At 39.0% G+C, this 27,985-nt stretch overlaps 1 protein-coding gene across 1 annotated transcript; it reads left to right on the forward strand.

Annotated features, from left to right (window-relative positions):
• Positions 1-983: 983 nt before the first annotated feature.
• Positions 984-27,985, forward strand: LOC131245680 (ribonuclease 3-like protein 2). Its single transcript, XM_058245284.1, has 2 exons — positions 984-2,028; positions 27,543-27,985. The coding sequence occupies exons 1-2, from the start codon at positions 1,085-1,087 to the stop codon at positions 27,715-27,717; spliced, it is 1,119 nt and encodes a 372-aa protein (XP_058101267.1). The 5' UTR covers positions 984-1,084; the 3' UTR covers positions 27,718-27,985.

Genomic DNA, 27,985 nt, shown 5'->3' on the forward strand with positions numbered 1-27,985 from the left:
GTATCATTTCGGGAGTTAGAGATCAAAAACTGAAGTACATCAAAAGGCCAAGTAGACCATACGTAAAAGCATTGATTTCCACCATTGAAGCCTTTCTAAGGCCCCTGGTGATGTTTATTTATCATCTAAACTGTTTATAAGATCACACTAACATAGATAAAGGGGAAAAAATAAATATCATCTTGATCTAAAACTTACGTACGCCCCAAGAACTTTTCAACAGTAAAATTCAATTCACGCTGTTTCAGATAATGTGGTCTACTTGAAGTTTGGATATGGTTAACTTTTGCTTCAGAGCCTTAAAATTATATGATAAAATGGATGGACAGATTTGATGCAACGCATGAATGACATACCCCACCGAGTTTTCTCAGCATGCTTAGCGAACTCAGCTACTCAGTACGCAATCCGCTTCCTTTTTTACGGGAGTACCAGAAACAGAAAGCCCTGTAGGGGCCACTCCGATGTCTGTGTGAAATCTGCTCCGCCCGTAATGGCCGCCAGCTTATTTTACAAAATGAACCCAAAAAATGAAAGTAAACCAGATGCAATGCTCAAGGGGGCCAGACCACAGGAAACAGTGGAGATCAAATGCCCACCGTTCAAAGCTTATCTGGGCCACGTAAACTTTAGATCAGACTGGTAATATTCTTTTACCTTCATCCTCGTAGTAATCACCTTATGAACGGTCTGGATGGTACGTAAACATTACGCTTACCACCGGAAAGGTTTCAATGGTGGGCGTTTTTATTTCTACCGTTTCCTGTGTTGCACCCCACTTGAGTATTGCGTCAGACTCAATTTACATCTGTCCCCGTAACATAATCTGAAGAAACTGATGGACGGAGTGGATTTTACACACAAATCACGGTGGGTCCCACAGGACCAGTTATTTCAGGAAACTCGAGACTCTTCACGATCATCCATAGACGTGGCCGCACGGGGCAACAACGTACGCGGGTAATCCTAGTACGACTACGACTCCCGACTCTAAAGCCCGTTTCCCTCTCACTCGAAGTCGTCACTCTTTCTCCTTCCCATCTTTCCAGACGCTATCTTCTCAATTTCTTTTCCCTCAATCGCCATGAAATCCAAATCAAAATCCAAACGCTCAAAGAAATCGGAGGAAGAGGAGATTGATGAAGAAGACTACGGAATAATCGTAGTCCATACAGACACTCCCCTTTTGGTGGACATGGACATGAGAACCGCAATCCCCGCCCTAGAACACCTCCTCGGCTACAATTTCCACGATCAAAGCCTCTTGATCGAAGCCCTAACCCATTCTTCCTACACCGAGGCCGAATCCTACCAACGGCTCGAATTCGTCGGCGACGCCGTCCTCGGCCTCGCCCTCACCAACCATATCTTCCTCACCTACCCCACCCTCGACCCCGGTCAGCTCTCTAGCCTCCGTGCTGCCAACATCAGCACCGAGAAGCTTGCTCGCGTTGCCGTCCGCCACAATCTCTACTCGTACCTCCGCCGCAACGCTCCCGCCCTCGATGAAAAGGTCCGCGAGTTCTCACTCGCCATCCGCTACGATGCCGATGAGGTCCCTTATGACGGCACTGTCAAGGCCCCCAAGGTCCTCGCCGACATTGTCGAGTCGATCGCTGCTGCTGTCTATGTAGATTGCAACTTCGATCTCAAGGTACTCTGGCTGGTCTTCCGCGCGCTGCTGGAGCCGATCGTCACGTTGGATACCCTGCAGCAGCAGCCCGTCACAATGTTGTTTGAGTACTGCCAGAAGCACGGGAGGCGGGTTGATATCCGGCATTGGAAGAAGGGGGTGAAGAACATTGCGAACGTCTATGTTGATGGGAAGATGGTGGGGTCTGGATGCTCTGAGCAGAAGGAGATTGCGAAGCTGAATGCCGCCAAGGAGGCGCTGCAGAAGCTGCTGGATTCTGAGCCGATGTCTATGGATACTGATAGCCAGAGGTTTGGTGGAACGCAGGAGGAAGGAGCGAAACAGAGGTTGAATGAGCTCTGCAGCAAGAACCGCTGGCCCAAGCCATTCTATAAGTAAGGTTTTTTGCTACAGCTAGTATTAGGCTATTGGTTGTTCGTTGTCTCTCTTTCTGCTATCAGAGAAAAGATCTTCATGTATCAAGAGTGTATCATGATCCGACCGTTGATCTAGTGGGCCACCATGTGGATTGAACTTAGGCTGAAATTAGTGGTAATTGGGCAATTTTGACCTTCTCATTGTCACAAGGTGTGCCGGTTCATTGCTCAGTTTTGAGTTAGTTATTCCTGTTTCTCAGGCCGATGATTGGCCAACTACTGCCACTAAAATTGCCTTCCTTTTTCTGGCCGTTGCATCCACATGGTGGTCGACAAAAGCAACAGTCCTGAATCCAAAGGGTACATATTCGGTGGAGATGTTCTGGTGTGCACTTCATGTTAGCATCAGTGTATTAGCCAATAGTGTGTAGCATAGTGTTCACCACTCTGAAGGGTGAGGTGTAAACTACATGCTATTTCTAGATTTTTTAACGAGGTTGCATGTGGTTGCACCAATTCATGATATTCTGCACCAAATTAGACTGATTAATAATGAAATTTAACAAAATTTCATGATATTTGGTGCAAAGAAACACAACCTGAAAAGTAATGGGAAAGGGCAATGACCAATGATTAAGTATAAAGGTAAAGAAAGAGCAACAAAACTGTTTTAATATTGTTATTTAGATATTTTACTAAAAGCATTGATAAGATTAACTATTTTTCATTGAAAATAGAAAAGTGTAACAAATCGTTGAAAACATTAATCGATTTTAATGTTGTAATGAAAAGTAACTTGTAATGTGAGCTACATGTGACTTAAGCTATTTTCATGAGTTTGTAGCGTTAAGGCTAAGCTATGGAATGTAGTGTAAGCTACACCCTACATAATGTGGCTATTTAAAACACTGAGTAGCATTCCTCTTTGCTAGCACTCAAGCCTTTTCGTTTAGTACTATGTGAGTCTATGTTTCCAAAAAGAAAAGAAGTCTCGGCAGAGTCCATCGGATTTGTCAAAGATTTAGAAAAAGAAAAAAAAATTCAATTTGGTCGTCATTCATTCACTACTTGCTCATGATTTGGTTGACTCGACTTAGAAAAACTTGATTCAACCTACGAAGGATTTTTAAAATTTAAATATTAAATATTATTGACCCTTGGTGTGCGAAACTCAAAAGAACCAAACTAGTTAATTGATTTGAACTGATAGACATTTGATTTGGGTCACTATTTTTGAGTTTCAAAACTATGACACACTCAATCATCATTTACTAGCATGCAAAAATGAAGGAATCCTGTCTTATTTTTCTGTAATTATACTATGGTGAACTGCAGTATTAATTGGGTGACATATTTGATAATCATTAGAGAAGAATAACAGTGCTCTTTCTACTCTTTCTAAACTGCAAAGAATAGGAGCTCTAGACATAGCAATTCAGTTATGGTTTCACTATTTCATATGTGATTTTATATATATATATATATATATATATATATATATATATATATATATATATATATATATATATATATAAGTTTCTTATTTTGTAACCAGAAATTGGTAAGTGATTATGTTTATGATTTTGTGGATTATGCTGCATTTTATCTGTTATTGAGTGTTATGGAAACATGTAGAATCGTAGATCATGATGATGATGCTATTACAGCTTGTAGAATCTACATCGTATTCTTTTTGCTCTGTCATTGTGGTGTAAGGTAGTACTGGACATCGTCATGTGGTATTGGTTTAGTTGTAAACTGTGTAAATTGTACATGGATGCGTGTTGTTGTCAGGCACGGACACATCATGTTGGACATGGTGCCCTTGGAATTCAGATGCCTTGATGCGATCGTAAGGTAAAAAAGAAGAAGTGATAAAAGCCCTTATAATGGGAACAATCACTATCCTCTTAACACCGATTATATGCAAACAGTCACCCTCCCTTATGTAATGAAAACTGCCTATAAATCCAAAATAGACGTAGTTATTTTCTCAATAACAGCCATTATATAATGGAATAAAGGCTTTTTTATGTATTTTTAATGTCATTTTTTAGGCAAAGAACAACCGTTATTTCATGTGGGATGGCGGTTTTCCATTTTTCTCCCCCTTTTCCCCTCATTTCATAGACTCTGTTATTGTTATACTATGCTAATGCAATAGGGTTTTTCAAACCTTGGTCCCTAAAAATATTTAAGACAAGAAATATTAATTTATTACATTGTAATTTTTTATACGTGAAAATGCCAAAAATAAAGAATTGTAATAATAAAATCAAGAAATCAATTATTTATCTGTAAAAAGGTATCCCAAAAATATAATAACAATTAAACATAATTTAATTTCTTCTTATATTAGCCATGTCCCGGAGTGTCAAACACATGGACACAGATGAGTTGGCATAGGACAATTTTGAACAAGTATCATGCCCTTGTTCCAGAGGATGCTAGCTCTGTGACCAATGAGTTTTTGAGATTATTTTTCTGTTATTTAATCACATTGGCAGCATGCAGTGGAGTCGAGCAAACTTTTGAACCTTTCAAGTTAGATTATACATAATACTTTGAAACTATGCAACTTATGGGAAATGGAATTTACCTCTCAAATTGAATTTGTTTTGAGACCAATGGTTTCACAACAACTTATCATGGAGAAGCTGGAGACTTTACTGTAAAATCCATAAGTTGTGTCATGTGTGTCAACACTAGAGATGGCAATTTGCTTTTTGTTATTTTCCCTCTAATCCTCTTGGCTTTAATACTTTGAAACTATGCAACTGTCCATATTATAGCTCAAACTTTATAGTCACTATGTTTATTTTAGTCAATCTAGTTTCAAACTCATTTCTATACAGACATAAGGTGAATGCTCACTTTAATGTAGTCCCATATGGGCGGCCATGGAATCAAGAACAATAAATATACTAAAGGGAAACTATGGAATTACAAACAAGAAATATGATTGTGGGAATATCCCATAGCTGACAGCCCTCTAGCCAAGACTAGAGATCTCTCGTCTTCTTTCTCTCTAATATCTTCTAAGAGCGACTGCATAAAAGAGAAGTCAACTTTATTATCAAATTCCATAGATCACATGTTCGAGCTGTGCCTTTTATAGGCTTAAACAAAGAGAGAAAACCCTAATAATGGGGAAATACTAAATTATTCCCCCTGTTTAAGTTACTACACTCATAGATGAGAGCATTTTGGTTATTCCCATTTTATCAATAACAATGACAACAAGAACAACTAAAAAAACTAAAATAATTATGGCCCACCTACATGAGTGGCCATGGATCACATGCGTGATCGCGTGGGGCCCACATGTGTGGTCAAGAAAAACCTCCATGGGAAAGCTTGGTTGCATCACACTTCTGGTAAATATGAACTATAAAGTTGCACCCACTTATATTCACCATGTTTGTTTCAGTTAATCTAGTTTCTAATTCATTACTATACATGACATGAAGTGATAGCCCACTTCTAGTAGATATATCAAGTTACACCTACTTTGTATACAAGTAATATAAAGTTATCAAGTGTCATGTTTACTAAGTGGTGTATTGATTTTTGATCCCAAGTGTCTCTTTCACTAGAAATTGATCTTTTATGAATCTAAGCATCACAAAGAGATTCCTCTTCTTTTTTGTTTCTTCTAGGGTACCAAATTTTCTTCTTTAGAGGGAGTCATTGGCCTTTCCTTGTTTATGCTAGAAGTAAAGGCTATACGGCAAACTCTTTTGCATCCTTTGCAAAGAAGAATAATTTGATAATCTTATGAAAAAAAGAAAAAGAAATGATGAATAAAGGTGTTTCCATATGTGATGCTTTGACTTCTAAAGATCATTTTATAGCCGAACTGTCAATTTTGGATAAAATGGGTGTACCGGATGTAAATTTTGGCACTTTTGTAACTTGTTAGTTATCAATCATATATGATTGATATTTTTTAAAGATCAATCATATCAACTAATAGAGTCATCATTTTAATGTGTTATGGTAATTAGAGATGACCCTTTGTAAGGAGGGGAACTTTGATTAGGATTGATGGGCTTGAAGGAAGGATGAGGTGAACCATAGGACTTTATTGATGACGTGGCGATGGATCTGTGCTGGTTTGCTTATTGAGGATAGGGCCTTAGATATGAATGAACGGTGAAACAACACCCTAAGACTGGCACTGACTGCAATGGCAAAAACAACTCTCCTTTGTGAGTCCGCCTTGGATATTAGGTCATTCTTTGAAGTTTGCTCAGTGTGGCTTGAAATATTTTGGAGGCAGTTAGACCTCACAAGTTGATGGTCAATAGGTCCTTTCAACCCTTGGGGTTAAATTTTGTGGAATATGATTCTTCATGCTATATAATGTGGGGCATTTGGAAGAAGCCTAGTTAAGGAATCTTCAATTGGAAGGTCAACTGGTCCTTTTAAGCCTTGGGGTTAAATTTTGTGGAACATGATTCCTCATGCTATATAATGTGATGCATTTGGAAGGAGCCTACTAAGGAATCTTCAAGTGGATGGTCAATAGGTCCTTTTAAGCCTTGGGGTTAAATTTTGTGGAATATGATTCCTCATGCCATATAATGTCAGCCATTTGGAAGGAGCTTAACTAAGGAATCTTCAAGAGAATCTTGTTTAGTTGAAGGAAAATGTTAAATTCCTTATCATGATTTGGAGCCTCATGTGTGAAGATTTTTAAGGAGTCTCAACCATGGACCTTGATAGAGTTTGGAACTCAATAATCTAAGATAGTGGAAAGATCAAGAAAAAGTGGCTCTATGGAACACTTATTCATGGGGTCTTGGAACTTAACTATGGATGCTGGCTCCATTGGTAATCCTAGGGATTCCAACATGGGCGGAATATTAGAGATGATAAAAGTGAGACTAGGTCTTTGCTAGTCCAGCCAAAACCATGGATTCTGATCTTGTGGAAAGTTAGATAGCCTAGTTGGGGATTGGACTTTCAAGAATGCATAGGATGGGTCCTTGGGCATGTTTGTTTTTCCAATTTCTTGTGTAATGCAAAGTAAATGAGCCATCGTTAGCATTTCACAGTGTTTGTTAAAACAAGATTACGACACATAAATCGATAGTCAAATACCCCTGTAATGGGAGGCACGTAAAGGAATTTGTAATCATTACAATTTTATATTATAAAACTACCATATTTACAATGATGCCTAGATAAAATAAACACCCTAAGCAATATCATCATTTTAGTCAAATTCATCTTATGTTATTAGAAAAGTAAAGTGGAAAGCAATCATTACCCATTTCCAGTAATTTATCAGTGTAATTGGAAAAAACAAACATGTCCTAACTTATTGAAGATAGTTCCATAAAGGGACCTCTCTCTTCTCTATGCATACACCAATGCATGCCTTGAACCTTCTTGGATGCAGCTTGCACGTAGTAATTGAGATGACACTGTATGTTGGTTTTCTAGTTATGCTAGAAGTTGCTGACAATTTTTTACCGTCATCATTCTTCACATACTATTAGATGATGAAAGTACGCTTTTAACCTATGGGACTGTTTGTTTCACCAATTACATTAGTAAAGGAAATGAGTAATGATTACATATTGCTTTACTTGTCTGATGACATCAACTGTGTTTGACTACAATAATGGAATTATTTATATTATTTGTTTATCCAACTAAAATTGTAAAGATGGTAATTTTATAGTATAAAATTGTAATGATTACAAATTCTTTTACCTGTCTCCTATTACAATTGCATTTGACTCTTGATTTTTGTTTTGTAATATTTGTTTAAACAAACACTGTGAAATAGTAATGATGGCTTATTTATGTTACATTACTATGGAAATCAGTAAAACAAGCACGCCCCAAATTAATACTCTTCTCAGCTTTCCCATGTCACTTTTGTCCCCTTGTGCATTCCTCTCTCTCTCTCTCTCTCTCTCTCTCTCTCTCAATAGTACTCCATCCATGCTTAAAGTGGGACATATATAGGATTTGTGCAAGTGACATGGAGAAGGGGCCTGGTCTTAACATTCCAATGGAGCATGTGTTCTAGACAAAAAGCCATTTCTTAGGTCCGCTAAACATGTGCGTAGGATATGGATGTTACTATTTTCTTCTATACCTTCATTTTTTTTCTCATACAAGTATGTCTCACCCAATGAGTGAATTGGTATGATCATAAGACCATGACATGTCCTCCATGGGCCCTAGCTAGTGAATCTCGCACTTGTGTCACATTGCCTTGAGGCCTAGTAAATCTCACCCCCACAATGTCCAACGATGAGGCTCAACAAGGCATTTCCTTTCTAAATCTGCATTTTTTGTGTTCAGATCTAATGGGTGGAAATGATGGTTGGGTAAATTGTCTTAGTTGGCTTGGAGAGCGATGGAAGTGTCTGAATGGATTTTACATAAATGCACCATGTGTTGGAAAATGTTGCACTTCAAGGCAAAACGTTAAGGGCAATTGTTCTAAAAAGAGAGAGAAAAAATCGTGAGCGATAAGGTGGTTGTTCATATAAAGCCTTATACAAATACTCACCACCACCACCATCTAAACCTTATCCCAATTAATTAGGTTCGATCATTATACTTTATCAAGGAACACTCTGTTTGTTTGTTTTCTTCTTCTTCTTCTTCTTCTTCTTCTTTTTTCCTGGAGGATGACATTTTATTAATTGATGGAAAAGACAAAAGAATACACAAACAAAAAGAAAAAGAAAACATCACGAGTCTTCCCACACCTAACCTTCTAAACTGCAAGCACCCAATTTAACAGAGACCACAACCCATTCTCATACATTGGATACTCAAATTGCCAATACCCCTGCCATGCCATTGCTTAAAGAAACCCCCAATTGATCTCCGCATAACCCACGAAACACCAAACGGCCCAAAAAAGCTTTCCCACATCTCCCTTGAGAACAACAAATGCATGCAGAGGTCATCATCCGATTCCTTGCATTGCCAACACAAAGGGCACACATTAATAACGACGAGACTCCTCTTTCTTAGATTGTTGATCTTTGACACCCTATTTCATCGCACTAACCATGTGAAAGCCACCACCTTTGAGCAGGCACCATAGGATCAAAGAAAATAAGTATGCACTTTGTCACCTACGACAGGATTGCCTGAGAACATATTGTAGAGAGATTTCACTGAGAACTTTACTCATTTGACCTCTTCGATCAAATCGAATTGACCCCCTCCAAAAGAATAACCCCCGATATTTGCTTAAAGAGTGCCACTAATTCTTCTTTGCAAGGCTGGTCCATGTAATGGTTTCTTAACCTCTAAGTCAAAGATTCGAGGCATTGGTGCCGACATCTTCAAAAACTGCTTAAAGAGAGCCACCAATTCTTCAAATTCGTCGTCTTGAAGATCCCTTCGACATGAAGGAGCCCAAATTCCAAACCCCACAAGCCCCATGCGACGAGAAACATCAAGCAAATGTTATATTTGGATTTGTGACAACTTGAGCTAAACGTGGGTATAAATCTTGCAATTTTCAATCATTAAGCCACACATCTTTAAAAAATTTGACCCTTGAATCGTCTCCAAACCCCAACACTTTAAATCATAATGGTCTTCCAAACTTCAGACAACATGAATTCTGATCTTGTGGAAAGTTAGACAACCTAGGTGCAGATTGGACTTATTCTAGGATGCATATGATGGGCCCCAAGGGCATGTTTGTTTCTCCAATTTCTTGTGTAATGCAAAGTAAATGAACCATCATTAGCATTTCATAGTGTTTGTTAAAATAAGAATTATGGTGCACAAGTTGAGTCAAATACACATCTAGTAGGAGATAGGTAAGGAAATTATAATCATTATAATTTTACATTATAAAGCTACTATAGTTACAATGTTACCTGGATAAAACAAACACCCTAAGCAATGTCATCATTGCAGTCAAGTTCATCTAATGTCATTTGAAAAGTAAAATGGAATGTAATCATTACCCATTTCTAGCCATTTATCGGTGTAGTCGGAAAAATAAACACGTCCTAAGTATCGAAGATGGTTCCATAAGGAACCTCTCTCCTCTCTATGCATACACAAATGCATACCTTGAACCTTCTTGGATGCATCTTGCATGTAGTAAGTGAGATGATACTTTATGTTGATTTTCTAGTAATTCTAGAAGTTGTTGATAATATTTTACCATTATCATTCTTCACATAGTATTTCATGATGAAAATACACTTTTAACCTATGGGCCTGTTTGTTTCACCAATTACATCAGTAAAGGAAATATGTAACGATTATAAATTGCTGACATTAGCCGCATTTGACTGCAATAACGGCATTGCTTATATTGTGTTTTTATCCATGTAAAATTGTAAAGATGGCAATTTTACAATGTAAAATAATAATGATTACAAATTCCTTTACCTAACTCTTATTATATCTATGTTGGACCTTTGATTTATGTTCAGTAATAGTTGTTTGAACAAACACTGTGAAACAGTAATGATGGCTTATTTACATAATGTTACTATGAAAATCAGTGAAACAAACATGCCCTAAATTAGTACTCTTCTCAGCTTTCCCATCTCACTTTCAATCCCATCTCCTCCCTCTCCCCTTGCGCATTCCTCTCTCTCTCTCTGTCAATGGCCCTTCATCCATACTTAAAGAGGAACATAAATAGGGTTTATGCAATTGATGTGGACAATGGGCCTTGTTTTAACATGCCAATGGAGCACATCTGTTCAAGACAAAAATCCATTTCTTAGGTCCACCAAACATGTGCGTAGGATATGGATTGTTACTATTTTCTTCTATACCTCTATATTTTCGCATACAAGTATGTCCCACCCAATGAGTGAATTGGTATGATCATAAGACCATGGGATGTTCATAGTGGGCCCAGGTGGGGAATGTTGTGAATCTTGCACTTGTGTCATGTTGCCTTGAGGCCCATTATATCTCACTCCCACAAGTTCCAACGATGAGGCTCAATGAGGCATTTCCTTTCTAACTATGTTTTTTTTTTTTTCCAAATTTAATTGGTAGAAATGATGGTTGAGCAAATTGTCTTAGTTGGCTTAGAAAGCGATGGAAGTGCCCGAATGGATTTTACACAAATGTACCATGTATTGGAAAATGTGGCACTCCAGGGCAAAATGTTGAGGGCAATTGTTCTATAAAAAATCACGCGTGATAAGATGGTTGTTCATGTGAAGCCTTATACCAATCATCATCATCATCTAAACCTCACCCCAATTAATTGGGTTCGACCATTCCACTCTATCAAGGAACCTTTTTTTTTGAAGGATGACATTTTATTAACTCAACGGAAAAGTCGAAAGAATACACATCAAAAAAGTAAAAAAGATTACAAGTCTCCCCACACCTGACCTACTAAACTTATGCCCTTAATTTAACAGAGACCACAACCCATTCTGTTACATTGGATTTTGCCCTTAGAAAGACTTTCATTGGCTTTCCAAAATGTCTCGAAAGCATCTGTTATTCCTTTTCCTCCACAAAGCCCAAAGCCCCGCAAGAAGAGATATCATATGGTTCTGCTCAATTTGCCAATATCCCCACCATGTCATTGCGTAAAGAAACCCTCAATTGACCTCAGCGTAATCCACGACACACCAAAAACCCTAAAAAAGCTTTCCCACACCTCCCTTGAGTATGAACAATGCATGTAGAGATGATTAGCTGATTCCTCGCATTGCCAACACAAAGGGCATGCATTAATAATGACAAGACCCCTCTTCCTTATAATGTCGATCGTTAACACCATATTCCATTCCACTAACCATGTGAAAGCCGCCACCTTTGAGGGGGCACCATAGGACCCTAGAAAATAAGTATGCACTTTGTCACTTACAATGGGATCACCTGAGAGCATATCGTAGAGAGATTCCACTGAGAGCTTTCCCGATTTGATCTCTTTCCATCAAACTGATTCGACTCCCTTCGAAAGAATAACTCTTGATAACTGCTTAAAGAGAACCACTGATTCTTCAAATTTGTCGTCTTAAAGATCCCTTTGACATGGAGTCCAAACCCCCACATGCCCTATGGGGCGAGAAACATCAAGCAACCGTTATATTTGGATCTGCCACCACTTGAGCTAAACTTGGGTATAAATCTTGCAATTTCCAATCATTAAGCCACACATCCCTCCAAAATTTGACTCTTGAATTGTCCCCCCTCGACCATTTCCTTTAAATCATGATGGACCTCCAAACCCCATGTGCCATAGATTCTAATCTTGTGGCAAGCTAGACAACCCATGCTTGGATTGGACTTTTTCAAGGATGCATATGATGGGCTCCCAAGGACGTTTTTTTTTTCCCCAATTTCCTGTGTAATGCAAAGTAAATGAGCTGTCATTAGCATTTCACGGTGTTTGTTAAAACAAAAATTATGACACATAAATCGAGAGTCAAATACATTTGTAATAAGAGACAGAGTAAAGAAAATTGTAATCATTACAATTTTATATTATAAAGCTACCATATTTACAGTGATGCCTAGATAAAACAAACACCCTAAGCAACATCATTATTGTTGTCAAATTCATCCAATGTTACCAGAAAAGTAAAATGGAAAGTAATCATTACCCATTTCTAGCCATTTACTGGCGTAATTGGAAAAACAAATGCCCGAACTATTGAAGATGGTTCCATAAAGGGCCCTCTCTTAGCTCTATGCATACCACCAATGCATACCTTGAACCTTCTCGGATGCAGCTTGTGGAAGTGAGATGATACTTTATGTTGGTTTTCTAGTTATTCAAGAAGTTGTTGACAATTCTTCTAGCATCATCATTCTTCTCTCATAGTATTTCATGAGGAAAATATACTTTTAACCTAAGGACTATTTGTTTCACCAATTATATCAGTAAAGGAAATGGTTAAAGATTACAAATTGCTTTACTTGTCTGATAACATCAAAAGCATTTGATTGCAACAATGACATTGCTCATATTGTTTTATTTTGGTAAAATTGTAAAGATGGTAATTTTACAATGTAATATTGTAATGATTACAAATTTCTTTAACTCTCCTATTACTTTTGTATTTGACCCTCGATTTATGTGTCTTAGTACTTGCTTAAACAAACACTGTTAAATAGTAATGATAGCTTATTTATGTTACATTGCTATAGAAATCGATGGAACAAACATGCCATAAATTAATGCTCTTCTCAGCTTTCACATGTCACTTTCAATCCCATCTCCTCCCTCCCCTTTTGCATTCCTCTCTCTCTCTCTCTCTATCAGTCTCTCCCTGTCTTTGCCAATAGTTCTCCATCCATGCTTAAAGAGGAACATTAAATAGGATTTGGTATCTCTAAAAAAAAGGATTTGTTCAATTGATATGGAGAAGGGGCCTTGTCTTAGCATGCCAATGGAGCACATATGTTCAAGACAAAAATCCATTTTTAGGTCAGCCAAACATGTGCATAGGATATGGATGGTTATCATTTTCTTCTATACCTCCATTTTCTATCATACATGTCCCACCCAATGAGTGAATTGGTATGATCATAAGGCCATGGCATGTTCATTGTGGGCCCTGGCTAGTGAATGTTGTGAATCTTGCACTCGTGTCACTTTGCACTAAGGCCCATTAAATCTCATTTCCACAAGTTCTATGAGGCTCAACAAGGCATTTCCTTTCCAAACCAGCATTTTTTTATTTTTTTTTATTTTTAGATGTCATTGGTGGAAGTGATGGTTGAGAACATTGTCTTAGTTGGCTTAGAAAGCAATGGAAGTTCCCGAATGGATTTTTTACAAATGTACCATGTATTGGAAAATGTGACACTTATAGGCAAAACGTTGAGGGCAATTGTTCTAAAAAAAAAATAAAAATCATGAGTGATAAGGTGGTTGTTCATGTGCAGCCTTATACAACTACTTATCATCATCATCATCACTATCTAGACCTCATCCCAATTACTTGGGTTCGACCATTCTACTCTACTAAGGAACTTTTTTTTAAGGGCGACATTTCATTAATTGAATGAAAAAGTCGAAAGAATACATTGCGAGGCTTCCCACATCTAACCTACTAAACTTCAAGCACCTAATTTAACAAAGACCATAACCTTTTCTATTACATTGGATTTCGCCCTTAGAAAGACTCCCCTTGGCTTTCCAGAAACGTCTTAATGGCAACTGTTATTCCTTCCCCATCACAAAGCCCAAAGCCTTGTAAGAATAGACATTCACCATATGGCTTTCCTCAATTTGCCAATTCCCCCGCCCCGCCAGCGCTTAAAGAAACCCCCATGTGACCTTAGCACAACGCATGACACACTAAAAAGCCTGTAAAAGCTTTCTCACACCTACCTTGATTATGGATAATGCATGCAGGGATGATCAATTGATCCCTCACATTGCCAATACAAAGGGCACACATTAATAATGACAAGACCTCTCTTCTTTAGATTGTCGATCGTTGACCACCTATTCCATATCATTAACCATGGAAAGCTGCCACCTTTAAGGGGGGCACCATATGACCAAAGAAAATAAGTATGCACTTTGTCACTTGCAACAAGACTGCTTGAGAACATATTGTAAGGAGATTTCATTGAAAACTTTCCCGATTTGACCTCTTGGAATAAGCCGAATCAACCCCCTCCGAAAGAAAAACCCCCAATAACTACTTAGGGCCTATTTGGGCGGTGGGATTAGAAGGGATTAGGTGGGATGGGATTCATCTGGTTTTGTGCCAATTCTACTCCATGTTTGGGAAGAGTGGAAAAGCTTGGAATTACATTAAATGGAATTGCATTGGGTCCGTGCCAATTTCACTCAATGTTAGCAAGTTGGGTAGGTCCTACCATGATGTGTGGGCTATATCCACACCGACCACCCATTTATCGAGATTATTTTAGAGCATGGCCTAAAAAATCAAGTAAATCTAAAGCTCAAGTGGACCCCACCATAGAAAGCAACAGGGATTGAATACTTACTGTTGAAAACTTCTTTGGGGCCACATAAGTTTTGGATCTACCTCATTTTTAGGCTCATGCCATAAAATGAGGTTACAAAACAAATGAACGGTTTAGATATAACACGTGTGTTATTCTCAGTAATTTCAAATGATGGTGGGTATATCCATTCAATGTACCACCGTATTACCAACAAAGCATGGCATTAATCTTATCCCATGGCAACAGGGGAAAATCCCTGCCATGGGTAATAATTATGTTTTTTGAATCCCATCCCACTTAATCCCTTCTAATCCCACCGCCCAAACAGGCCCTTAAAGTGAGCTACTAATTCTTTAAATTCATTGTCTTGCAGATCCCTTTGACATGGAGTCCAAACCCCCACAAGTCTCATGGGGCGAGAAACATCAACTATTATATTTGAATCCGCCGCCACTTGAGCTAAGTTTGGGTATAAATCTTGTAGATTCCAATTATCACACGCCACACATCCTTCCAAAATTTGACCATTGACACCCCCCACCCCCACCTAAATCATATTGGACCTCCAAACCCCAGACGTCATGGATTCTAATCTTGTGGAAAGTTAGACAACCTAGGCATGGATTGGACTTCTCAAGGATGCATATGATGGGCCCCTTAGGGCGTGTTTTTTTCTTCCCAATGTCTTGTGTAATGCAAAGTAAATAAGTCATCATTAGTATTTCACAATATTTGTCAAAACAAGAATTACGACGCATAAATTGATAATCAAATACGCTTGTAATAGGAGATGGGTTAAGGAAATTGTAATCATTACAATTTTATATTATAAAACTACCATATTTACAGTGATGTCTGGATAAAACAAACACCCTAAGTAATGCCGTTATTGTTGTCAAATTCATCTAATGTCATCAGAAAATTAAAATAGAAAGTAATCATTACCCATTTCTAGATATTTACTAGTGTAATTAGAAAAACAAACTTGCCATAATTGTTGAAGATGGTTCCACAAAGGGCCCTCTCTCCTCTCTATGCATACACCGATGCATACCTTGAACCTTCTTGGATGCAGCTTGCACATAGTAAGTGAGATGATACTTTATGTTCATTTTCTAGTTATTCTAGAAGTTGTTGACGATTTTTTACCATCATCATTCTTCACATAATATTTCATGAAGAAAATACACTTTTAATCTAAGGCCCTGTTTGTTTCACCAATTATGTTGTTAAAGAAAATAGGTAAAGATTACAAATTGCTTTACTTGTCTAGTGACATCAACGACATTTGACTGTAATAATGGCATTGCTTATATTGTTTGTTTTATTCAAGTAAAATTGTAAAGATGACAATTTTGCAATGAAATGTTGTAATGATTACAAATTCCTTTACTTGTTTCCCTATTACATTTGCATTTGACCATCGATTTATGTACCATAATACTTATTTAAACAAATACTGTCAAATAGTAATGATGGCTTATTTATGTTATATTACTATGGAAATCAATGAAACAAACATGCCCTAAATTAGTACTCTTCTCAGCTTTCCCATGTCACTTTCGATCCCATCTCCTTCCTCTCCCCTTGCGCATTCCTCCCACTCTCTCTCTCTCTCTCTCTCTCTCTCTCTCTCTCTCTCGCTCTCTTTATCAGTATATTTGTCCATTTTCGTTAATAGTTCTCCATCTGTGCTTAGAGAGGAACATAAATAGGATACGTGAAGTTGATATGGAGAAGGGACCTTGTCTTAACATGCCGATGGAGCACATTTGTTCAAGACAAAATGTCATTTCTTAGGTCTGCCAAACATGTGTGTGATATGGATGTTACTATTTTCTTTTATACCTCCATTTTTTTTCATACAAGTATGTCCTACCCAATGAATGAATTGGTATGATCATATGACCATGTCATGTTCACTAGGGGGCCCCAGTTGGTGAATGTTGTGAATCTTGCACTGTCACGTTGCCTTGAGGCCCATTATATCTCACTCCGATAGGCTCCAATGATGTGGCTTAGCAAGGCATTTCCTTTCCAAATATGCATTTTTTCCTTACAAATTTAATTGTTAGAAAAGATGGCTGAGCAAATTGTCATAGTTGGCTTAGAAAGCGATGGAAGTGCCCAAATGGATTTTACACAAACATACCATGTTCTGGAAAATGTGGGACTTCAAGGCTAAACGTTGAGGGCAATTGTTCTTAAAAAAATCATGAGTGATAAGGTGGTCGTTCATGTGAAGCCTTATACAAATACTTATCATCATCCTCATCATCATCATCACCATCACCATCACCATCACCATCTAAAGCTTATCCTAATTAATTGGGTTTGACCATTCTACACTATCATGAAACTTTTTTTTAAACGATTAAATTTTATTAATCGAATGGAAAAGTCGAAAGAATACACATAGAAAAAGAAGGAAAACAAGAAAAACATTACAGGCTTCCCACATCTAATAATGCAAGGGCATTTTCACACCGGGCTCGAGTGGGGTAGCGGGTGGGATGCGGGGACACACTCAGAGTGGGTGACCCATGTGATTTGGGGCCCACGGGGGAGGTCTTGTGTTCGAGACTCCTCACCGGGAGTGATTAATGTAGGGGCATTTCACATCGGGCTCGAGTGGGGTAGCCCGTAGGATGCAGGGACACACTTGGGGTGGGTGACCCATGTGATTTGGGGCCCACGAGCCCACGAGAGGGGTTCGACCAAGGTCCCAACCCATGAGATGTGGGGCCTAGGCTATGAGATAAATAGATTAATTTACCATACTCTAACAGTTCGAGCTTTTAGAGCAAGTGATTAATTGTCCTGCATCAAATTGGTATAAGAGCGGGAGGTCTCGTGTTTGAGACTCCTCACCGGGGGTGATTGATGCAAGAGCATTTTCACACCGGGCTTGAGTGGGGTAGCCCGTGGGATGCGGGTATACACTCGGGGTGGGTGACCCATGTGATTTGCGGTCCACGGGGGAGGTCCCATGTTCGAGACTCCTCACCGGGGGTGATTAATGCAGAGGCATTTCACACCGAGCTCGAGTGGGGTAGCCCGTGGGATGCGGGGACACATTCGGGGTGGGCAGCCCATGTGATTTGGGGCCCACGAGCCTACGAGGGGGGTTCAGCTAAGGTCCTAACCCATTAGATGTGGGGCCTGGGCTATGAGATAAAAAGATTAATTCGCCATACTCTAGCAGTTCGAGCTTTTAGAGCAAGTGTTTAATTGTCCTGCATCACTTGACCTACTAAACCGCAAGCATCTAATTTAACAGAGACCACAACCCATTTTATTACATTAGATTTTGCTCGTAAAAAGACTCATTGGCTTTCCAGAAACGTCCCGAAAGCATCTTTTATTCCTTTCCCCACACAGAGCCCAAAGCCCTGCAAGAAGAGACATCCTCCATACAGCTCTACTTAATTTGCCAATAACCCGCCATGCCATTGCTTAAAGAAAGCTTCAATTGACCTCGACATAACCCACGATACACCAAAAAGGCCAAAAAGCTTTCCCACACCTCCCTTGAGATTGAACAATGCATGCAAAGATGATCAACCAATTCCTTGCATTGCCAACACAAAGGGCACACATTAGTAATGACGAGACCCCTCTTCCTCAGATTGTGGACCATTAATTCCCTATTCCTTCCCACTAATGATTCAAAAAAGAGCAGAGGCTAATTTGATCAAAGGATTTGGGGTGGACAATTCCGAATTTCAGGTCACACACCTTCAGTTTGCAAACAGCACATTGTTATTTTGCGAAGCCAACTCCTCTCAAGTAAGTTTCTTCCGTGAAATCATCATTAGCTTCGAAGTGGTTTCGGGTTTGAAGGTGAACATAAGTAAAATCGGATTAATGGGAGTGGGGATATCTAAGCAGATTAATGGGAGTAGGGACATCTAAGGAGGAAGTTAAAGCTCTTGCTAGTTTGTTTGGATGTAAAGAAGGATCCTTTCCTACAACATACCTAGGCCTTTCGTTATGCATTGGTAGGCCACCAAAACAATTATGGGACAGAGATTTCAAAACAAGCTAGCGCTTTGGAAACAAAGATACTTATCCTTGGGTGGTAAGTTAACTCTTATAAAGGCGGCAATGTCTAATCTTCCGGTGTACTTCATGTTGTTATTCAAATGTCCGAAATTGGTGCTCAATAAATTGGAAAAACTGTGGAGAGATTTTTTATGGCACGGGGCGGATGGTAGACACAAATTTCATCTAATGAAGTGGGAGGAAGTATGCAAACCATGGGATCAAGGGGGAGTGGGTCTTCCGAGCTTGGAGATTTGGAAATGAGGTAGGAACGTTGTGGAGGAAGGTGATTGGGAGGAAATATGGTGTAGATGCTAGTGGACGGTGGACTAGATCGTCTTCTTTGTATGGGGCTTCATATCTTTGGAGAATGGTGGCAACTTTGGAAAGAAAAGTATGGGAAGGGGTAGGGTTCTATTTGGAAGATGGAAAAAGCATATTGTTTTGGGAGGATATTTTGGTGGGGAACAAAAAACTAATGGATATATTTCCGCGTTTAGCAGGTGTTGCGTTAGACAAAAGAATGCTCGTTGATAAATGTTTGTTGATTCGAGGGGACCAAGTTACTTAGGCTCCGCCGTGCAGGAGACATTTGGACGGTGAAGAATTTACTGAGCTATCTAGTTTGGTTCAAATGCTATCTAAAGTTTGGCCGATCCCCTTAGAAACGGATTCTTTGAAATGTTTGTATGATAAATTTGGAAGATTTTCGGTCAAGTCTTTCTGTAAGGCCTTAAGCAGTGGCAGCTTGGTGGACGAGGCAAGTCTGACCTAATATATTTGGCATTTGGCATTATGGGATTCCCCTGAAGGTATCTGCGTTCGCATGGCTAGCACATTGCAAGAAGATTCTAAAAGTGGATAATCTTCAAAAAAGGGCAATGGTTCTCCAAATGTGTGTGTGTAATATGTTATCAAAATGTGGAATCAGTGGATCACCTTTTCCTTCATTGCTTTTTTGTGGGTAGGATGTTGGAAGGGTTTTTCAATCTCTTTGGAGTGGATTTGGTGATCCCAAGCTCAATTGATAGCTTCAAGGCGTGGCACGGTGGGGGAAAATGAAAGGTAGGGAAATTTGTATGGTGCATGTTGTTGCTAGCGGGCATTGGTGCATAAAGAAACGACCGTTGTTTTAGGAATAAGCAATTGAAGATGCAAGCAGTCTTTCTAAAGGCAAAATCTCTGATTAAGGAGTGGGTGTATGCGTCAAAGTCAATTGTGCAGTTCCCTGAGAGTTGACTTGTAATTTAGTCTTGTTTTTTCTTTTTGGCTGTGGTCTTTAATAAAATTATCATCGTAAAAAAAAATAAAAAAATCATGCGAAAGCCATCACCTTTTAGGGGGCACCATAGGACCAAAGAAAATAGTACGCACTTTGTCACTTACAACAAAACCGCTTGAGAGCATATAATAGAGAGATTTCACTAAGAATTTTCCCGATTCGACCTCTTTCCATCAAACCTAATCGACCCCCTCCAAAGGAATAACCCTTGATAACTACGTAAAGAGAGCCGCTAATTCTTCAAATTCATCGCCTTGAAAGTTCTTGGGCAACCTCCCGCTCCACCCCATACTTTCTACTATAACTTCCTTCCATAAACCACCCTCCTCTGAAGCAAATCTCTAAATCGACTTCCGCAAAAGTGTCTGATTCATAGCTCCAAATTTTCTAATCCCAACTCCCTCTTCCTCTTTCGGCCTACAAACATCATCCCACTTCATAAGTGAAATTTAATTTTCTCCTTCCCACCTTGCCGCTTAAAATCCCATCAAAGCTTTTCCAATTTGTTGAGCACCCCCTTCGGACATTAGAAATAAACATAAATACAAAGTAAGATTTGATAAAGCTGCTTTAATCGGAGTTATTCTGTCTCCTAAAGATGCCTTCTCTTTCATGCCAATAATTTCCTTTCGAATCTTTCAATCATCAGGTCCCATAAATGCTTCGCCACCTTCCCAATACACAAAGGAAGACCCAAATAAGTTGATGGGAATGACCCCGACCTACATCCAAACACTTGAGCTAGAGCACACACTTCCTCCCTAGCTAACCCTATTCCCAACATTTTGGACTTTTGAATATTCATTCTTATGCCTAACACCACTTCAAAACAAAATATAGCTTTCCAAAGATTATCTAACTGGGAGAAATTTGCCTCGTCAAATAAAATTGTATCTTCCATAAATTGAAGATGAAACACTTGGAATTCCCCTCTTTCCACATTAAAGCCACTAAAATGACTTTTCGTTATTTGCTCAACATCCAACTCAAAGCTTCCACGACTACTACAAAATGGAATGGAGATAGATGATCCCCTTGTCTTAGACCCCTTGAAGAACCATTCACTAAAACTGAGAACTTGGCCTACTCACACGCATCTAAATCCAACTTCTCAACTTTTCTCGACATCTCATCTAGCTCAACATATAATCCAGAAAGGCCAATTGACAATGATCATATGCTTTTCCAAATCCAACTTGAAACAATGCTACTTTTCTCCTCCCTTTGACTCAGATTAATAATTTCATGGGCAATAATGAGGTATCCAAAATTTGCCTACCTTTCACAAAAGCCTTTGCACCTTGGAAATGATTTGACCTAGTATGGCCCAAAACCTAGAAGCAAGAACCTTAGCCATGATCTTATGCAAAGCTCCTATCAAACTGATTGGCCAATTTTTTTTAGACCATCTGTCCCTTTCTTAGGAGTCAACACAATAAAAGATGCTCCCAATTCCAAAGAAAGCTTGCTATTTTTGCAAAAATCACAAATGAAGCCCATAACATCCTTTTTTAGCTCTTCCTAGAAGATTTGGAAAAAAAGCGATAGGAAACCCATCGGGCCCCAACGATTTATCCTTTTGCCCAAATCTTGGGTTGCTATCCTCACCTCCTCTGAAAGAGCCTTTTCCAACAACGTAGCCTCTTCTTCGGACAACACCTCAAATTGCAAATTAGCTAACCTTGGTCTAATAATTTCTAAACTTGTGAGTAATTCCTTGTAAAAACTCACTATAGCCTCATAAACCTTCAATTTCTCCTCAAATGTAACGCCATCCACCACTGCACTTTCAATTCTGTTAGAACGAGCTCTTGCACTAGATTAACCGTGAAAGAACTTAGTATATCCCCCTCCTTGAGCCAAGTTGTTCCCGTCCATTGTTTCCGTTTAATTTCCTCCTTTAAATGATTATTATAATTAACCCGAAGAATATCCCTCCGACCCTGCTTTGCTTCTAATAACCTTGACCTTTCTTCTTTAATATCGAGTAGTCGAATCTCTTCCAATGCACTCTCCATTTTCGCCTCTATATCTTCCCCTTTAGAATGCGTAATTTTTGAAAAAGGACAAAAGCCGGATGGCTTGCAATATGAAAAGAAGCCCACCATCCCTTAACTAGATCAATAAAACCCTCCACTTCGAGCCAAGCTAATTCAAATCTGAAAGGTCTCAGCCCCCAACTTCCCATATCCACTTTGAGTAGAATTGGACAATGGTCAGAAGTAGGCTTATGTAACCCTACCGACTAGTTAACGGGAATTTATCAAACCAACTTCTCAATACTAAAAACCGATTGAATAGGTTTAGCTTGGCCACTTGACCACATAAATCTAATTCCCCCAATTCCCCCCATTGGAAAATCTATCAGATCATTTCTTCACACCCATTTAGAGAAGTCAGCCATACTTTGCCCGTGCCCCCCCACCCCCCCAAAAAAAAAAAGTAAAAAAGAAAACCTTGAACCCTTAGACCCAGGACATTTGGACCATACACTGCTAAGAGCACCCACTTAAAGCCTGATGCCCTATCACAAACCACCATATTCAAGGAAAAATTCCCTATAAAGCAGTCTTCCTTGAGCTAGAGCGATGAATTCTAGATTATAAGATTGCCCCCTACAGTATCCACAACATCCTTAACTGCTCAATCATTCGAATTACCTCTCCAAATGTCATCCACTTTTCTCTGTTCCATTAAACTCACTTTCATTTCTTGAACAACAATCAACTAAGCCTTATATCTCTTACGAATATCCCTTATTTGAACATGTTTTTAGGGACAACCCATACTTCTCACTTTCCAACTTATTATCCTCATAGACCCCTCCCTTAGATAATGACACCCAATCATAATTAACTGAAATCTCAAGCCCTTTCATCTCTCTAAGACCTCTTGGAGATTTTAACTGGCTCGCCAGGGCAGCTTCCTTTTTTTTTTCTGAGCAACCCCTTCATGGATCATTTGGAACAACACTGCATAATCCTCCTCGCAATCTCCAAAGGTAACCCCCGAAAGGGTATGGGATCAAAGCTGACCCCCTGGTGTAAGCCTACAATAATTGGAAACTCACTTATATCTCCATTAGTGGTCCTCATTTAATGACAACTTGGTGGTGGAACGATGAAGTACAATAGGCTATTAGCTAGAAACAATCATGCCACAATGCTTGGTAAGAGAATAAAAATGAGGAAAATGTAGAAGAAGGTAGAAACACCAATTAGAATGCTAAGAAAGTAATGAGGCTCACTAAAGGTTTATAAGAGGGTGAGAAGGATGTTTTCAAGATTGCAAAAAATGAGAGAGGAAGGGAGAATGACGATGGTATCAACAGAAGGTGGTGAAGCTATTTCCAAAACTTGTTAAATGACAGCCACGCAGAGAGTTAAGGGATTGAAGGAATTATGATGAGGCAAGAACCATGTAAAATTTTGTAAGATTTGGATTTCTGAAGTAAAAGAAGTTTTGAGAAGGATGAAGGCAGGAAAGGCCTTCGGACCAGATGGTATGCCAGTAGAGGTATGGAAGTGTTCAAGAGATATTGGTTTTTTTTTTTTTTTTTTGGCTAATGAAGTTATTCAACAAGATTGTAAGATCGAAGAAAATGCACCAGTAAATGGAGGTAAGTATTGTGGTACCCATTTACAAGAATAAGGAGTCATGGAGCTTTATTAATTATCGTGGGGGTTGAGCTTATGAGTCATAGTATGAAACTTTGGGAGAGTGATTGAGCAAGGTGGAGAAGCTATTTCCAAAACTTATTAAATGACGACCGTAGGAGAATTGAGAAATAGAAAGAATTATAATGAGGCCAGAGACCAAAGGTACTTTCGTAGGATTAGGATATCTAAAGTAAAAGAAGCTTTGATAAGGAAGAAGACAGGAAAGGCCTTAGGACCAGATGGTATACCAATAGAGGTACGGAAGTGTGCAAGAGAGATTGGTTTATTTGTCTAATAAAGTTGTTCAACAGCATTGTATGATTGAAGAAAATGCCAACAAACAAGATGAAAAGTATTTAGTACCCATTTACAACAATAAGTTTTTTTTTTTTTTGAAAATTGATGATATATTAATAAAACAAAAGGGGGACAAGATAAGGAGAGAGAGTCCGTTGAGGAGGCAGACTCAACTAAACTCCTATAAAAATAAAATCAGAGCCCTTTAACAGCTCTACTTGAGAATCCCATTCTATCATGAGACGTTTGGCCTAAGAGATAACAACATGAACAGAATTTGAGACGTCCGAAAAGCATCTCCCGTTTCTTTCTTCCCAGACTGACCACCAAACAGCAAGGATGGCCAGCCTCCATAACCTGGTCCTATGCTTGCCTATATTGACCCCATGCCAAGCTTGCAGGAATTGATCCACTGCTCCAGGGACACACCAACTGATATTAAACTGTGAACAAAAGTTGGACCAAATTGTAGTAATGAAGGGGCAGTGCAGAAGGAGATGATCAATGGATTTAGGCATGAGACTTTGGGAGAGTGATTGAGCAAGGATTTAGGCATGAGATGAATGTATCAGAAAACAAGTTTGGATTTATGCTGGGAAGGTCAACCATTGGGGCTTTTCCTACTTAGTTGATCAAGAAATATAGGATCAATCTCCACATGGTCTTTCTTGACTTGGAGAAGCATGCAAATAGTCCCTAGAGGAGTCTGTTGACATGACTAAGGACATCCACAAGGGGGCAGTTATATCACGGGCATATCGAAATCAGCACTGCAAATCAGGGTCTGCTTTCTCAAACATGGGTGGAAGTTAGTCTTGGCATGATTTTTTGACATAAGCATTGCATGAAGTATAAGATAGAAGGTCTTATGTGATTACCTGCCCCACTAAAACCAACCTCTCTTTTACCCAGGATATTGAAACTCACCCTTGCAGAGGTTTGCATTGACATCAATCACCTGCCCACTGGAAGTTTTGTTGTCTTGTGACTTGTGAGGGCTTTGATGATGACTTTGCTTGTTCTTTCTTCTTTAATTAAATGAACAATTTCTCAAAAAAACAAAAAAAATAATAATAATAATTGTTTTCCCATTGACACCTCTCTCTCTCTCTCTCTTCGTCATGCCTATCCACTCATGTGATGGGCCATGTGTATGTGTCGTATATGGAGTTTGTTGTATGTCTTGCTAAACCTTGTTAGGTTACTGTGCATTCTCTGTGGCTTCATATGGAGTTTGTTGTATGTCTTGCTAAACCTTGTTAGGTTACTGTCCATTCTCCATGGCTTCATATGGAGTTTGTTATATGTCTTGCTAAACCTTGTTAGGTTACTGTGCATTCTCCGTGGCTTCATATGGAGTTTGTTGTATGTCTTGCTAAACCTTGTTAGGTTACTGGGCATTCTCCGTGGCTTCATCTAATGAAAGCTCCAGATCCACACATGCATGCCGTGGTGGTACACATGTTATGAGGTTTTTAGCATCAATATGTGTGGGTTTGGGTGTGCACGTGTGCTTGCTCGCGCATGCAAAGTGCTCATTAACTTAAGCAAACTGTATTGTAGCCAACAGAGCATAACAAATTGGTGAACACTTTTTAGTTTAGTGCAAAAGCCCAGCAAAATACTCCAACTATCCTGTTCCCAATACAACAAGTGACAAACTATGAAATTTATGCGAACCATAACTGTATGCACTGACGAATTAGGTCACTAAGGAACAAAAAGCTCATCTTTCATCGGCCAACTGCCTTAAGTTGTATATTTTGTAGATTATCCACTTGTCGTATCATTATTACCTCTAGTTTTTGTACAAGTTACTGATTGAGTTCCTGGAGATTGAACATGTGTTCTGATTATGGTCATTCCCATTAGTCTTTGGTACATGCCACTGAATTATCTATAATAGTTCTCTACGATTTGGGGCACACATGGATGGCTATTGTTGAAGTGTCCAATTATAGATGGATCCATCTGTATGTTTTTTTTTTTTTTTTTCTTTCAAGTAATAGCTATACAATATTGGTTCATCCATAAAGTTAAGTTCAAGAATTTTAAGATTTAAACTATTCAGGATAAACCTGTTTTTAAGTTTTCAAAATTAAAAAGTGAAACAAATAAATCTGTTGCTTCTATTATTACCATTGTTTACTCCTGTGAAATTAAAAATGATTACTAATTAACACATTTCTATTGTTGCTACTCTTGGGATGTAAGGGATATTTCTACCAGAATTTTATTACTGAAAACATGGTTAAGAAAAAATGCATGTACATGCACATAAATAAACAACATAAAAATGCATGCACATGCACAAATAAACAATATATATCCAATTATTTTGTTTCATTTTAAAAAATAGAACCAAATTAAGCCGTTTCTTTAAACACCAATTAATTACACCCCCAATTTATAGACCCGTTTCTTTTTTGTCTGTTTTTTTTTTTTTTTTTTTTAATAAATAAATCTAAACTGAATGATCTCACAGGTTTTCCAATCTTCAATTATGCTATAATTATGTTTTTATGATGTTTCACCATAAATTTGTAAATAGATTTCATGGAAATCTATTTTGTTGGATGCTATTGTTTTTTAGCTTGGAAAATGCGTCGGGTCTGATGAAAGCAACCAGTTACAGGCGTATCTGGTTGCGCATCAGTTACATATATTTTGCACCGCAGATTTCAAATAGGTCTTAGGGGGTTTATGCCCTTGCCCAGGCTATTTATTTTGTGCTCCTGCAAAAATTGGATACGAGGTGCATGGTTCAGTTGCCTGGACATCTGGTGGAGCCCCAGCATGAACCACCCAAAGATCTCATTGTCATCATCATCATCCAAGCCTTATCCCAACTATTGGGGTCAGCTACATGAATCCTTTTCTGCCATTCCGCCCAAAGATAACTCCATCTAACTAGCGTATATATCCAATTCTGACATGTGAATGGACAGGAGAGAATCTGCAACAATCTACATTCAGTGGAGAAAACTCTGATGTAATCACCAGGGTTGTCTGGATCATGTGATTTCTGGAACATGGACCGTCCATTGTGAGGCCCATCAGATGGACATTCCCTGACTGAACTGGCGCCATCTGACCAGTTGTGTATGCATATGATAAGTAGCAATAGGCCTGGCAATGGGTGGGTCTTGGGCCTGGATTTTGAACTGGTAGGGCTATTCACTGAGCTCGGCCTATTCAAAATACTGATTTTGCCTGGGCCAGGCCAGCCCATTGCTAGCCCTAAGTAGCAATGACCAGTATTCATGGGACAGAACCTCGGGATTTTATTAGGGTTAAACTTAATAAATGCACTGATATTTGTTTTGTCCTAACTACAGGGTGGAGAAGGAAGTCGGGCCCGCCCATGAGAAATTATTCATGTGTTCGGTTCAAATCGGAATATCAAATGACATATATGTCTCGAGTGGAGACTTGAAGTCCAGGGTAAAGGATGCTGAAAACTCAGCCGCTTCCTGTTTACTGAATGCTCTTCTTGAGTTGAACTTTGCATAATTGATTGGAATTAGCATTTGAAGACTCAGTACTCATACCTGCGCTCAATCTGTTTGTCCGTTCCTGCTACCACGTACTGTCAACAGTCATGTGTGTTTCTTCTCTGCGCTACTGAAACTGCTGTTGGACCACTTGTTATCGTTTATCATGTGATTCTTTCAAATGGATTAGACAGACTATTGTTGCTCGGACACTGATAGGTTACTGGTGGGCCTTATCAGTCCTATCCTAGATTTGGTGGTGATGTATGAAGAGGCATTTATGTGCA

Source organism: Magnolia sinica, chromosome 5, assembly GCF_029962835.1.
Source record: "Magnolia sinica isolate HGM2019 chromosome 5, MsV1, whole genome shotgun sequence".
Classification (NCBI taxonomy): domain Eukaryota; kingdom Viridiplantae; phylum Streptophyta; class Magnoliopsida; order Magnoliales; family Magnoliaceae; genus Magnolia; species Magnolia sinica.